Source organism: Zootermopsis nevadensis, unplaced genomic scaffold (assembly GCF_977971745.1).
Source record: "Zootermopsis nevadensis isolate Lab colony 2312 unplaced genomic scaffold, Znev_1.0 Znev_ptg000061l, whole genome shotgun sequence".
NCBI lineage: Eukaryota > Metazoa > Arthropoda > Insecta > Blattodea > Termopsidae > Zootermopsis > Zootermopsis nevadensis.
In genome coordinates this window covers 6,755,489-6,771,445 of record NW_028259192.1, presented here as the reverse complement: position 1 = coordinate 6,771,445, position 15,957 = coordinate 6,755,489, and the positions used below count along the sequence as shown (strand labels likewise).

Here is a 15,957-nt window from a genome sequence, read left to right as displayed (position 1 = left end):
TTCGTATGTTATGATCACTGAAAAGAAAATAACCTACTTAAACTCCTGCCATATGTAGGCCTACTCGTTAAAAACTGGTTTAATCAAAGAATAGGTTATGAAGGTTTGGGCATTGTATAACGCAAGGCACCAGATACACAATCAATTCCAGCGCCTGTAGGATTAGACAGCAGTACACCTAGTCAAGTTTTTTGTTCTACATACACCAGTATTGGATTACCTAATATGTCAGATTACGGGACTCACGAACACTCGATTGGGGAAGAGAACTGTTATTCATACATGGCCATTGGAAACCGTTAGCTATACCGCACCATCGACGGACACGTGAACATCACAGCTAGCCACCATTGTTCACGATTCGCACCGAAGCAGCAACAGGCTATATCGCTTACAGAAGTAGCACGCATTTCAGTGTGAACATTTCACGCACGAACGACAGCGATATCGCTTTTAAAATTATCGATCAGCGAAATGCGATAAGTATCGAGAACAACTTTTTATGCAGTGCGTCACGAAAGACTAATTATGACAACGGAATATTAAGTTTATATAACATGTAGAATATGCTCTATGCTCGCAATACACACAAATTCTGGGTGTTCTCTTTTTTTATTTGATTCGTCAGGACGAAGATGGTGGTAGAAGTGGAACAACGTTTCAGGGGCATTCGACCTGATGACGGATGCAACAAGGAGCTCTGAAACGTTGGTAAATTGCTTACCTGTAAATGTTCAGTCGCACGTGGCAACTTTCCAGCGCGCTCTCAACATTAATGGATAACGAATGACTTGGCTTCAGCGAAAGTGCATTTAATTTTCCGAAACTTTGGCCTACTTGCTAATATAAAAACCGATATTTCCTTTACATTTTTCTGCAAAGTAGAAAGGTTGGCCGATTATGAGATACGATATTGGAGTGTAGGTGGATCTGAGCGGCCATGTTTACTCTCCGGTCGTGTCTGGTTCCGGTGAAATATCTTTTGACTCTTATTTGAAGTGAGGGGAGATAGGACGATGTAAAGTAGAGAACATTCTTAACCCCCATCGGAAATCGTACTACGGTTATTTAGAGCTTAGACTGTCGATTTTCTGAGTTGTCATAGTTGTTTGAGAAGGTAACAGTCTTTTAGCAAGTAACATCTTATGTCTTTCCGAACGTCCGTTATTGTTATATAATTGCATTATTGTTAGGCTTACTACACTGAGCCACATGAATCCAATCTACAACCTCCCATCCGATTTCTCTAAGACCCATTTTAATATATTCCTTCCAAGATATGTAAGGAGGTAGGCTCCACGCATTCTCAATCTCGCCAATGAGTCAAGAGCGTAATGCTCCAGCCACATTACACCAAAGAATACATTCCCTGGGTAGAAGACCGGGTGAACCCCAGAACCAGTTTGTGTTTACCTGCTTTCCTAAACCGACTCAGATAGTAAAAAGAGAAGTCTGTTTACAAAGTGTGAACCGTAGGGCCTTCGTCGGATTTGAGGATTTCACGGCGGTGAGTCAGGACCCAACGAAAGCTGAACTGTCATTCAAAACATGAAACCTTCAAAGCCCAATGCTACTATAGCACCTTCTAGAAAAATCAACATTTTGAAGATTCTATTTATGGGTTTTGGATGGTTCTCATAATAAACAGCGATTATTTCCCTAACAACGTTAACCATTTTATCTTTGGGATGATGAAGTGGTATGTTTTCTTTGCGGTAAGGACAGAATTCCTAAATATTCATTAGAAGATCTTCAGCTTCAAAGGATTAACTGGTATTAAATACCGCCACTATACGAGTAACAATTGGTATATGAGTCACAAAATGAAAACCTAACCTCTAATTCGCCTATTCAGTACTACATTTTATTAGTATCAGGTCCCAGCAAACCTTGTCAGCAAATACAAGCAAGGTAGTAAGGACTCTGCCAGACTAGAGGTCTCAAGGCTGAGCTCAGAGTACCAAGTGAATGACACATGAATCACTTTTTTTTCATCTTGTGCTGAGATAAATTCTGGTGACGTGGTTACCTTCACCGTACTACCAAAGAGAATGAAGTGTTACGTCATCAGAATAACGTAACATATGCAGACCTATACGTACTTAGACTCATGACGGCGTGACTTAAGATGAGAAGAAGTATCACTGTTGTCCATCGGCAGGCTGGAATGTTGCATTTACTAGTGAGTCGCATCGCAAATCTGCAAACGAAAGAAATATTGTTAATAGTCATGGACTTCTTATTAATTTTACTTACGTAGTGTGGAAAAGTATTGTGGTAGAGAAAATCCCGATGTTGAATAAGTTCGTTTTAGATAATTGATTTTTGTCTGAAAACAGATTTTTGTATACCGCTGGTCTGTGTGCTCCCTCGCACCAAAACGGTTTGGTGTATGTTCTACACAAGTGACATCTGTTAACAGTTACATTAAACAAAGATATCTTACGAGTAAATATATATATTTTTTCCCTTGATTTTAAGATGCACTTTTTTAACTTGAAAATTTCTTAAATTGGAGTGTGTCTTATTTAAATTTGATGGTGTCTAAGAATCGATGCAGAAAAATACTATTGTATGACTAAATCGTAAGGAAAATCTTCATGTCTATAACACTAGTCATGGGACAGTAAACACGAAGATAGAAACAAACATTCAGAAAGTATAAAAACAAAGAAGTTTTGTGCCTCAGTATTGACAGTTCCTGTTGAAATATACTTTTTTCCCCTAATACTAAATAAAGTGTGCGTTTCATAATCGACGGTGTTTTAAAATATGGTATTATACATTGGTATTAACAGGAGTTAACACGAATGTTACAACTAGGCATGGATGGTCTATTAAATTCTTCTCGTACGCCTAGTGTCGAAGTTGTTACTAGTGCTTAATTAAGCACCATGACGTGAAGACATGGAGGAGTGGAGATATAGAGGTATAAATTAGTTCTTAGTTTTTAACTAATCCCCTGGGGCAGAGTCCTCTAGTAGCGGGTAGTACGTCAGTTGGCCAGTTCCCCGCCATTTGTGAAATCATGGTACACTACTGTGTTTATGTGCTCGCCGCCGGACGCTATCCTTTGCCAGTTGAATCCATTCCACACTCTACGCTCTGTTTAAGATCCATGATAATATTATTTCTGCATTTGTCTGTGTCTACCATACTATGTCTTCATTTCTTGTTTCCGGGTAAATTCTGTATTTATCGTATTCCTCTACGTGTTTCACCTTTCTCATACTCTCTTGCTTTATAATAATATTTGGTGAAGAGCACAAATTATGAAGTTCCCCACTGAGTAATTTTCATCATAATCCGTGTTCTTCCTCACTTAAGCTATCGTGCTTAGGTTTTTGTTCTCAAACACGTTTATTTATAACCTTCACACTAAATTTGTCCAAATTCTATACAACTTTCTGTCCACGGGCTTTAATAACCTCAGATACTGAAGTATGTAAAGGTTTTTACGACACAATAATTCTACCTATTTGTGCTATTCCAGGAAACCATCCAATGGCACTACAGCCCAAGTTCTGGCCTTAGCCTCCTCTCATGTGGAAGGTTTCCTAGTCTTTGAATTGTGCATTTGTGAGTAGTGAGTGACCAGCCCACTGCCTCTGCACAATTTCTACTCAATCCTGATTTGACAGCTAGAGCCATCTAACAGTGAATCAGGAGAGACTTGGGTGAGAAATGGCCGCTGAATTTTTGCTTACGAAACATCTCTTTCATGCTCGTAAGTTTCTTTTATATACCGTAAATCTACGACATGGGACCGTCACCTTTACTTCCCCTCCGAAGGAAGTTGTGCTAAGGATTCTTATCACCCTTAAAAGTCCATCGACCTCGGCCGGGTTTGAACCCGTGGCGAGCACTCTAACCACCGAGGGCGACACTATACTTCATACTCCACAGTAAACAGAGCGTCTCTTTGTAGTCTGTTCGTGCTGAGACCAAATTGTATGTGCCGGATCATTGGGCTAACATTCTTCATGTGGTTGTCGTATTCTGTGCGTGGTAAAGAAACTGATTTTTTGTCTTCTGTAATGAAGATATCTGACATCCGAAACTAAGCAATGTTGCTCACATGTCCATGCTGTGAAAACTTGTAGGAATGTTGAGGTAAAGTAGCACTCATTCTAGGCTTCTCGAAACTTCCATATGGACAGATATAAAATGTTAGGCTTAACGCTGTGGTTACTTTACCACAGTCAGTCTGGACGTGTTAATGAAAGAACATACCTTTATCTCTACTCGGAATCAAATTCTGTACATAGCCAGTTCATTACTAACTGAGGTTTCCTTACTTTCGTGCGAGTCAAATGACGTAGATCTCCATTCTTACTGCCACCGTTAACCAAGGTCGTTTGGCGCGTAACATAAGCTTTTGTTTATCCAAGTAGCAGTAACCTGTCATCAACTCCAGTTATTAATGTGGCAGCCATAATGCCACTATAAAACTGGCGATGATCTTTTCCTTCGGCTTGTAGCAGTACTTCGTGTTTCAGGCTTATTTATGGAAATACATAAGTTGCATTCAATGTCATGTATATACCACACTAATAGCTTTGGTTCGTAGATGTGTAGGCCTACGTGCAATTTGGCTCCGTTTATGTATCATGCCGCTGAGGGGTTTTAGCAGCAACGCCCTCACGTCTCAGTCAGACATCAACACGACTGTTATTTTTATGATTTACTTAGATCGTTGCCTCATTTCTGCCTTGTATTGTTCTTGCTAATTGCCAATTAAAGAGGTGTAAAGAGACGAAAAATATTTGGTGAAGGAATAACGAACGGGATACACATAATTGTTATTGCAATCCCATTAAGCGGCTATGGTCAGAACAACTACTTGGGATACATAAATAAAAATTTAAAAAGTTACAGATACGTGAAGATTGGAGGAACTAATAATAAAGCCAATATCACAGAAACTAATAATCCTATACACCTTAGTACATTATACCCAGGGATTACAATAATTGTAAAAACTTCTTTTTAGATCGCAAGATAACATTTATGTAGTAAATAAATAATTAAATGTTGGCATCGTCTATGTGAAAAGTGTTTCCAGAACTAGAAAATGAACAGCATGGTAGGTTAGGATGGATGGGACTAGCGGGCGAATAGGTAAACCTCTCCGTCTGCGTTGCGTGCGAGTGGCGCTGTAATCGGTGCTGATCTGTAGTGTTTCGCTTGACTTTAGAGTGAGTGAAGTAAAAATTACTCCGTAAATAGAAGAGTGTAACAGTTTTATTTGGAACTTGGTGTTTTAAGGTAAGGCAAAAATAATGTGTTTTAAACGTTCATATATGTTAATATTGCAGTTTACACAGGCATGCTATTCTGAATTGCGGTTTATTTATACTGTTAGTTAGGTTAGAGTAGTCAGATATTCTGAGTGTCAAATTTACTGCCAGTGATAACAGTCGTTGTAATATATCAATTAACCAAGTAGAATAATATGTCCGCTTGGGATATTTTAAAAGTTTCAGTTTTAAACTATATTTCATACTCTTAGACCAGCATTTCTCCAACTTGTGGTGCCTACATATGGGGTCATGTAAATCATATTTTTTGTAACAACTGTGAAAGATGAACAGAATGTAATTATTAAAGTAGTATTAATCATACTTAAAAAACATCATTGAAATTAAATGTTATGAAATGAATTTCCCAATAGTTTATTATGTTGGGTAAATATACATCGATCACAGAACATATGAATAATACTGGAAAATCTTTCCGAGAAGGTAGAAGCATTCGGCATACAGCAGACATTTTAATGTACCACACTATGAATAATGCTACGAAGTCAGAATTTGGCAAAACCATTTCAACCTTGACAGCAACAAATTGTTCGGATACCATTGTTTCTTGCTGAAGTGCTAGCAGACATGACCTGTGGTAATATTTAAAGACAAAAAATTCCATAACGAATGCAAGGATGGATTTCTAGTACATAAAATGCGCTGTATGATATGATAAAAAACTGAATTTTTCTGTAATAACGCGTAGTTATTCATCAAAACTGGTGGTCCGATACACCTACTGGCTTACGGGTGAATGGGGCATAATTCGGTCCAGTATTTGAGGTTAGAAACCAGTCGCAATAAAAATGTGTACTGTGTGGGAAGGGCCAACCTTGCTTGGGGTAACCACTCATCTACTGAGTATGGTGTACCAGCTGTTTTATTTTTGTTGTATGATTTACCAGAAGTTGCCCTATTTAGTTAAACTATTTAATCAGGAACTTTGCTGTTGTTTTCTATTCTGTTCTGTTTGTTTCTTTATATTTTTCAATTCATTCCTGAAAAATAATTCGAAACATGAAACGGTTGTCGCTAAACGTGTTAATCTAATATATTTACAACGCGTTCATCAAAGCTTAATGTAAGACGTGTTTTTACAGCGAAGTTCTGGAATAGCAAGAGCCATTATTTAGTTCTGATACACCTATATAAATTATAGCCGTTCTCTTTTCCTGAATTTAAACAAAACTCCAAGCATTCTTAAACTCGTCACTGTCATTGAAAAATCAGTCCCTGGTATAGCACCAATATGATAGATCGCCGATGGTGAGGAAGACAAAATTCTAAAAAAAGTTGTAATTAGTTTACTGATTGAGTTATTACTGTCAGTACGTTTTGACAGTCTTAATTATTTATTTCTTGTCCATAATAATATTTAACAATTTGTAATTCTTGATAGAAAATTTGTACAGTCAGTCTAATTCGTTCGCCGGTGGATCTAAAATGCATTCCGGTGTATTATACACCAGTGGTATTTAACCTGGGGTACGCGTACCCCCGGGGGTACGCAAAGACATCTTAGGGGGTACGTGAAATTTAAAAAAAATATTTTATGATAAACACTGAATAATCAGTAATGTAATTTATTTAATTTATTTTAGATGTAGATTATATACTATGTATAACTTTAATTATACACCAACAACTTTGGGGGTACAAAGTTGAAGAGAAATTATATCTGGGGGTACGCGAAGACATCTTAGGGGGTACGTGAAATTTAAAAAAAATATATTATTTTATGATAAACACTGAATAATCAGTAATGTAATTTATTTAATTTATTTTAGATGTAGATTATATATTATGTATAACTTGAATTATACACCAACAACTTTGGAGTACAAAGTTTAAGAGAAATTATATCTGGGGGTACGCGAACAAAAAAGGTTGAATACCACTGTATTACACCACTGGCTGATGATCACGTATCTTCGAATTTGTTTTAGAATCATTCTGTTAGATGGTTCTGTAAGACATACAATATTACGAATGACTGATATTTTCTCTTGTTGGAAAAGTACATTTAAAATTTGTAGTTAATCCATGCCGTCTGCATCTTTAACACAGCATCTCCCATTATCTGATATTTGATTTTCCTATTTGAAACACGATGTAAAGATTAAAAGAGGTACAATTATGATTTTACATCTTACTTTTGTTTTTCTGAAATTCGGTCTCTCGCCGTAAGGGGAAAACGCATATTGAGGGTGTTTGTGAAGAGGAGAGTGGAAAGAAGTACATAATGAGGATCTTAATAATCTGTTCTTATCGTTAAATATAAATCGGATGATCAAATCAGAGGGCGTGATCACGCAGGCAGTCGAAGACCTGACTAATCTGTCGATGAATGCCGTTATTTTTGTTAATGTGGAACATTGCGTGGTCTGTCAATATGGCGTGCCGCGTAACTATTACAGTTAAGGTACAATTTGGCTGCACGCGACAGAGACAAGCGACCGAGGCAGGCGACAGAGTTACGAGACCGAGACTGGTCGCTTCCTGTCTGCTCTCTGTACAATCGTATGAAGTACAATTACGAGCGCGAGACAAAGACAGGCGACAGAGACAAAGCACAGGAGACCGCTCTCGGACCAGTAGTGTCTCGCGACGGGCTCAGGCAGCACGTGTGTTGTTGAGTAAAATAATGGCAGAAATTAAATTTACTGAGAAATTAGTAGAATTAGTAGCAGAAAACCGACCACTGACTACCGACAGAAAGATCCTTCTTAACGTCTGGTTTTGAATATTGAACTCATAGGTTTTCTTTGTTTCTTTCGCAACAAATACCACAGCAACACATCATCATCTTCTTCTTCTTCTTCTTCTTCGAGTAATCTTTTTAGAAGCATTTTTGTACTCATTTTTCACAGAATATGTGCACGTATGTCTCAACAAAACAAAGAAAACAAACACTTTGCCGCATGTCTCGGTCGTCACCTCAAAAGTGTGTGGCGACAAGCTGCGATGTGTCCGTCTCCCGTCTCTGTCGCCTGCCTCGGTCGCTTGTCTCTGTCGCGTGTAGCCAAATTGTACCTTTAGCCGACAGGTGGCGCGTCACCTATGAGGGAACTAAACCCCGACATTTCGGTATGAATTAAATGATCACGTACGACTGCGGCTGCATCAACTTGCTTAACCGAATCGGGCATCGTAACAAGTGCTATTCATTTCTTTCATTAGGAGCAATGCGAAGAACGCAGGTCTGCGATGATTCCGTGTGTCTCTGAGTAGGCTTGCAAGCGTTTAAACATATTCCTACCTCTCTAGAGATCTAGAAATTCTGAGTGCACGAAGAAGGTGCTTTTCATGTTACTGCTTTGTGTTTGTTCCCTTGTGATAATGTCAATGACAAAAATATGTTATCAGGTCTGATTTAATAACTTCTACTAGTAATCGACAACGTTCTTGAATTTATATTTCTTTATGGTTATGTAATTTCTATGTTTTACGAGGTCCCATAGCCTATCCCAACAATTTCGCACAAGTCGTTGATGGTACGACGTCGATCTTCGTGAATGGCCTGCCGAATCTTCGTAACATTTTCGGGCGTTGTGCTTGAAGATGGTCGTCCAGAACGCTCGTCATCATCGACAGAGGTTCGGCCATTTTTAAAACGTGAATGCCACACAAAAGTTTGTGCACGACCCATTGCGGACTCCCCAAATGCTTGCTTTAGCATTTCATAGGTTTCCGTAGCCGTTTTGGCGAGTCTTTGGCAAAATTTGATGCACACGCCATTCCGAAATCGCAGGAGGGTCGGTGTAATGCACTACCAAAACGCCCGTAACTAAGAAACAAATGCTAATTCGATGATGCCGGCTGGCACACTGATTCACTATGAATGTAGGCCGCACCCCCTAGCGGCAGAAGCTCGTACTACATCCGGTTCGCCCTCTATTGACACAGTCTTGAAACTTTCCGATTGCACCTCGTATGTTTTAAAATCATGTGTGCTCCCTTCTTAAACTTCAATTTGGAAATCGCTTCAGGTATCCTCAAATAATCCACATTCTATTATGCATTACTTCTGCATTTCTTGTCGACTATTGATTTCACTTTTGAATTTTGAGGACTGACAGTTGCACTCCTCAGCGTAGTTCATTGCTATCCGCGTTATTTTCATATCTACGTTACTTAGCCCTGTTTTGGCTGATTCGGAATTGTTTATGATGTAGCAGGATATTCTGTTTTGACGCTGAACACAATTTTCACAACAGCGAAAAACAATAAATACTTACACAATAAACTAATAAAATGGCTGAGGACTTTGTAGCTAAATGCCTTTTCTCCTTTACTCCTGTTACATATTTGCATACAGGCTTGTCCAATTTACTTTTCTTAATTTCGAATTACTTTGTGAATTCCATTTCCAAAAGACACTCTTGATCATGTCTGATGAAATTTTCATACTTAAACGATTTAATGAGAAACTGCAAGTTAAAGACACGCAACGAAATGTCTGATGAGGGTCGATGAGATGTTACCACTGTGCTCTGACAACAATATGAACACTGCGGATAACAATGAGTTTCCATGCTTCTTATTCTCTCTGCTTAGGACATTTTAAAAATAAATTATACTCCTCCCCCAATATTGTCAGGGTAATTAAGTCAAGAAGATTGAGATGGGCTGGGCATGTAGCGCGCATGGATGGGGCAAGAGGTGTGCACCAGGTATTGGTTGGGAAGCCTGAATGAAAGAGACCGCTGGGGAGACCTAGACGTAGATGGGAGGATAATCTCAGACGGGATCTATGGGAGATAGGAGTTGAAGGAGACTGGATTTTGTTGGTCCGGTGGAGGGCTTTGGTTAATTCGGTGATGAACCTTAGGGTTCGGTAAGCCATCTAGTTAGTTAATATTAACTTTACTACTATTATAGACCGTCTTAAATACTAAAATTAAATATTATGTAAATCTTTGAAGTGAATCTTCTTAGAGCCCTCTCTCCTTTCCGTTGGTGACACTAAATTGTTTCGGAGCGAAACCAACTGTTACGAATGCACACTATAAATGCGTGAGGCTAACACAGCCCGAACTATTCAATTACACGGTTCTGGGTTTTTTTTTCGTTAGATGTATATGAATTGAAACTTTCAGCGTCTAGGATTTATCAAATCTTCTTGGGCGAACCACTGCGCCATTTCGGAACAAACGTCCAACGTTTAGGAGACCATCTGTCTTCAGCATCCTATCATCAGGGAATATCATTATAATTTACGTGACTGTTCGCCAGAGCAGATTTTATCACATCGTTTGTACATGTAAACGATTTTTGAATGTACACTCTTACTGAGAAGAAAAATAGGACTCGTTGCATCGCCCTGATGATGGAGGCAGCAAGGACATCTAAAATGTTGGTAAATTTCTACTAGACTACACGACAACCCAGAAGACAGCCATCTTCGGACTCACCGCCGTGAAAACATCAAATCCTACGCGTTGTATATTTTTACCATTAGAAAGTCAGAAGTCCCATCAGTCAGCTTAACTCCAGTTTAACTTTGAAGTCATTTTTTAACGGGTCAGAGTACGAATATGGAATTTTGTACACATTTTAAAAAAGTACCAACTGCTCAGTCAACAAGAGATTTAGTTTATCAGGAGAAATGAAGTTTATCTAACTGTTAAAAACGGCATGTATCCCAAATATCCAGCTCTCAATTTTATCGTTAAATAGCTTTTCACATTCGTCTGACTTTTGTCATTGTGATAAATCTTCAGTGAAAAAATTCTTAACATTATTTATTTAATCCTTAAAGTAATATTTTAATCATGATTGGTGACGTGTTCTTGAATTATCGTAATACACATGATAGATTTCTGAGTTGTGTTGTGCATTATTTTGGTTGCAAGATGACGTTTGTAATTAAAATACTTCTGCCTTCTTCAGGATTGAAATGAGAAGTGTTACAAAAATGACATCGCCGTGAAATCCTATAGCCTATGCAATTTGCTTAAATTTTAGTGAGGAATCCTTACATCGTTCTTTTTTCTAATAGGGATACAAGGTTTAGTTCATGATTGAAGTCAAACGTATGGGACATCAGCCATGACGAATCTTAACAAGTGAATGTGCGTGATTATGAAACACGCCAGAAATATTTCCCAGTGGCAATATTTTTTAGTGTGCACAGGTTGAAACAATTTGTGGGTGATTCGTCACGATTGCCGATGTTGAGCGGGGTTATTCGGAATTTTTCCAGTTCCATGAAGCATTGTAGTTGTCGTGGTCATTGTAACGGTCCGACAAAGCACGCATGACATGGAATTTCAAGTCGTGTCCATCTGGATGACGTCGCATATTCCTTAACAACAAATAAATATTTTTGTGGCATCCGTGGACTTGTGTGAATTAGAAGGTAGCCCCACTAACTAAATAATCTTAATAACAATTGGTATACACTTTCTTTGCCGTCACAGTGCCCGCGTGGTCACTGGGACCGTGGGTTCGAATCCCACTCAAGCCATGGATGTCTGTCCGCGTTTTCCTGTGTTGTGCTGTCCTGTGTACAGGTAGAGGCCTTGGACGGGCCGATCCCTCGTCCAAGGAGTCCTACCGAATGTCTATAGATCAAGCCAACGAAAAGTTGGGACCCGTAGATGCTGAAGGCACTGAAGAACGAGTCGTATAAAATAAAGTAAAATAAAATAAAATGCACTTCATTTTAAAAACGCTGAACAAAATTCTTTTAATCGTACGTAAAACTGGAAGATATTGATCAAAATATGGGATTTTTGTTAAAGGATTTTAGTTATTGCGAAACAGTCTTACTCCCGCGTTCTAAACGATACAAACGATTCATTGAGAAATAGGAGCTTTAGTAGAAATTATGTACGTACTTATTAATTGGAAGTTCTAATTGAAATTTTGATTTATTTCATTCAGTTGTGGTATTATTTTGACTGTAATGGCTGTTCAGTTTAGAGTGTGATCATTGAACGGATCCAACTTTGCTTACGGCCGCGTTACGTATAGGATAAGTTATAAATTCTCACAACAATAAAATACCTATAATCAAGATAATAAGAATAGATTTATTAATCAAACTACTGATGTTATTTGGATGATAAAACGACTGAAGACGTGACCCCGATTTGAATAGTTTTAAAGTTGTAACTTCGTATATTCTGTCACTCATCGTCCTAATGATGGAGGCAGTAAGGACCTCTGAAACGTCGGTAGTAGCAATCCAGAAGACAGCCATATTGATTCTGTCATTTGCTTGAGGAATAGTCACACAGATTCTATTCTACAGAAAGGCTTCAACAAACAGAGATTTTCTGGTTAACAAAGTGCATATTCTAGTAATGGAACAAGTCCTTAATAGACGACTGGAGATGTTGGTCGTCTGGGTAGTGACGCCGTGTGGACTTACACTTAGATACCAACTTTTCGGAGGAAAATACTGCCTCCATCTTCAGGGCTGTTGTAAGGAAAAGGTCAAGGAGATTTGCAAATTATAGCCAAGGGATGAGGAAGAAATGCGACAGAGAAAGTGGAAGTGGCGGTCCTTTGAGGCTACAGGAAGAAGGATGGAATATTTGGTGTTTTCTGTGGGATGAATCAAAGGAAATCTGGTCGTTCTTTCAGGTTTGGAAACATTTCAAGATGGCTTCTGGGTTGCAGCGCCGTGTAGTCTGGCAGAAGGTAAGAGGCTTTTAACCGAAGTCCCTTTTTGGTGTCGGTCGTGGTGCATTTTGTATACGGCGAAGCTGATGTCACGAAGACCGTCTGTTTTAAAATTCCAGACCGAAAATTTATTGTACTTCCGTGTATAAAATATTATAAAGATATTAGGACGATGAAGGACGCATATCCTTAGACACAAAAAGATTTTTATTGTTGCTTTTATTGATGTTGTCTTTTCATTTGTGATGTTACGTTACTGGATCTGCGGCGGTCAAGCAATTCTATAGCTTCGCTTACTTCATCAGCAGAAGAGCGATTGGCCGTTTAGAAAGTTAAAAGATTACGAAAGCAATGAATGCCACTACCATTCTCACCTGCACGAAGCATTCAGATTTACCCCGATATGTAAATAGCCATGAACCAATCATATCGATCATGTAGTCGTAAATAATTAGTGATGTATCTTCCCTTTAATAGTAAACGTCGGACCACTTGTTTCCTGCCTAATCTGACTGGACAAACATTATTTAACAGTAATGTCAGGTTATTTAGTTTATGAAATGTGGATGTACCTGACAGAACCACTCACGGCAGCCAACTCCTGCTGAGTTAACGGCAGTTGCATGTGGTGAGTGACAAATTCGCGTGGTATACCACGTAAAGGTTTCCACAATTTAATAATAGTTTTGAAATGGTGCACTCTATGGAATATACTAGCATTCAAAAGGTATTTTTACGCCACATCACGTACAGCATTGTTGCGATCCTTAGGTCATTCTTGCATTAATGAGCAGTCATGATCCTGCAGGTTGCCTACCCTGTATGGAAAACACGACAGACAGACAGACAAATACATGTATGAGTCCATAAGATGTAGGATTTGAGGTTTTTACGGCGGTGAGTCTGAAGATTTCTGTCTTATGGGTTGTTGCGCTGTGTAGTCTGGTATAAGTTTACCGACGTTTCAGAGGTCCTTGCTGCCTTCATCTTCAGGCCTCATCGCCCTGGCTTAAATATTTTTTTTGCGTGTACAAATCTTACGGAGGGTCCGTTATAAACTGCATCGCCCTAGGCCCCACACTCATTGACGGCTGAGCTTATAGTAGAGACAGTGCCTGACAGAATCAGTCTGGGCGTCAGGTGGAATGCTTATGCACCTCTAGTAAATAACGTAATATATTTAAATACATTTATTTTCTTAATGTTGAAAAAAAACTCAGATATTTCGCATTTAAAGGCTGATTAACTGTATCCAAACAAACTCTATGGAGCAAAGACTTGTACTTAGAAACTGAAAGTAATTAAGCTATTTAAGAAAGTCTCTGTCTTTTATGGAATCAGAAGGTTCATTAGCTTCTTATATGAAAACATTCCAGTGTGATTTTAATTTCCTGTCAATTTTTTTTTAAGAATTACTTATGTTGAAGGTTATAATTACAATATAATTTATCAGCATATTCGTAGTAGCACACCACTCAAACCTATTCTGAGCCAGATGAATGCATAATAAATCTTCACTCCCTATTTCTTAAGATAGAGTTCAATATTAATCTTCCATCTACTCATGGGTTTTCCAAGTAACATCTCTCCTTCTCATTCCCACTAAAAATATACGTGGATGTTTCCTATTTGCATGCCAATTTATATCTTAAACGTGACCAATTTGCTAGTATTTGCCCATCAGGAGAAATATTTATGGGCACTGTGATGTACGAATATTGTGAACTTGACACTAGAACCTTTGACGTGTCAAAGCAAACTACAATTTCATGAAAACTTGTTTCAAAATTATCGGTTCTAAAATGTCTTCTACCCATAATTTTATGTTGGAATGTCCGAAAAAAATTACTATGTGGTGTGCAGCAAATTGATCAAACACACACTATTTCGGCATAAGAGCTACTATATCGTTTCTGTCGTAACTTCTATTCTCAGCTGGGGGCATACGCACTCAGAACAGTTACATCCAACCATCTATCAATATTACGACATCCCGTAACTAACAAACACCATCTTCTTAACTGTTGACCTGATTACATTAAGTGCAAAAAGCCTGCCCTTAACTGATGACTAGTATTCATTTTCCATAGAAAAATATATAATCCTGTAAGACTTGAGGTTCTCACAGCGGTGAGTATGAAGATATCCGTCTTCTGGGTTGTTGCGCTGTGTAGTCTGGTCGATGTTTACCAACGTTTCAGAGGTCATACTGCCTCCGTCATCAGGGCGATCGCCCTGATGATGGAGGCAGCATGACCTCTGAAACGTTGGTAAACATCGACCAGACTACACAGCGCAACAACCCAGAAGACGGAAATCTTCATACTCATCGCCCTGATGATGGAGGCAGTATGACCTCTGAAACGTTGGTTAACATCGACCAGACTACACAGCGCAACAACCCAGAAGACAGAAATCTTCATACTCATCGCCCTGATGACGGAGGCAGTATGACCTCTGAAACGTTGGTAAACATCGACCAGACTACACAGCGCAACAACCCAGAAGACGGAAATCTTCATACTCATCGCCCTGATGATGGAGGCAGTATGACCTCTGAAACGTTGGTTAACATCGACCAGACTACACAGCGCAACAACCCAGAAGACAGAAATCTTCATACTCATCGCCCTGATGATGGAAGCAGTATGACCTCTGAAACGTTGGTTAACATCGACCAGACTACACAGCGCAACAACCCAGAAGACGGATATCTTCATACTCATCGCCCTGATGATGGAGGCAGTATGACCTCTGAAACGTTGGTAAACATCTACCAGACTACACAGCGCAACAACCCAGAAGACAGAAATCTTCATACTCATCGCCCTGATGATGGAGGCAGTATGACCTCTGAAACGTTGGTAAACATCTACCAGACTACACAGCGCAACAACCCAGAAGACAGAAATCTTCATACTCATCGCCCTGATGATGGAGGCAGTATGACCTCTGAAACGTTGGTAAACATCGACCAGACTACACAGCGCAACAACCCAGAAGACAGAAATCTTCATACTCA

The 15,957-nt window shown here is 39.0% G+C and overlaps 1 protein-coding gene across 1 annotated transcript in view; it reads right to left on the bottom strand.

Moving 5' to 3' along the window:
* tyn (trynity) overlaps window positions 1-15,957 on the bottom strand; it is a 71,410-nt gene that overhangs the window by 20,922 nt on the left and 34,531 nt on the right. Inside the window, exon 2 of the mRNA XM_022066859.2 lies at window positions 2,103-2,200. Within this exon, the coding sequence (XP_021922551.1) occupies window positions 2,103-2,193 (91 nt within the window). The 5' untranslated portion in view covers window positions 2,194-2,200. The remainder of the gene's footprint in view (window positions 1-2,102; window positions 2,201-15,957) is intronic.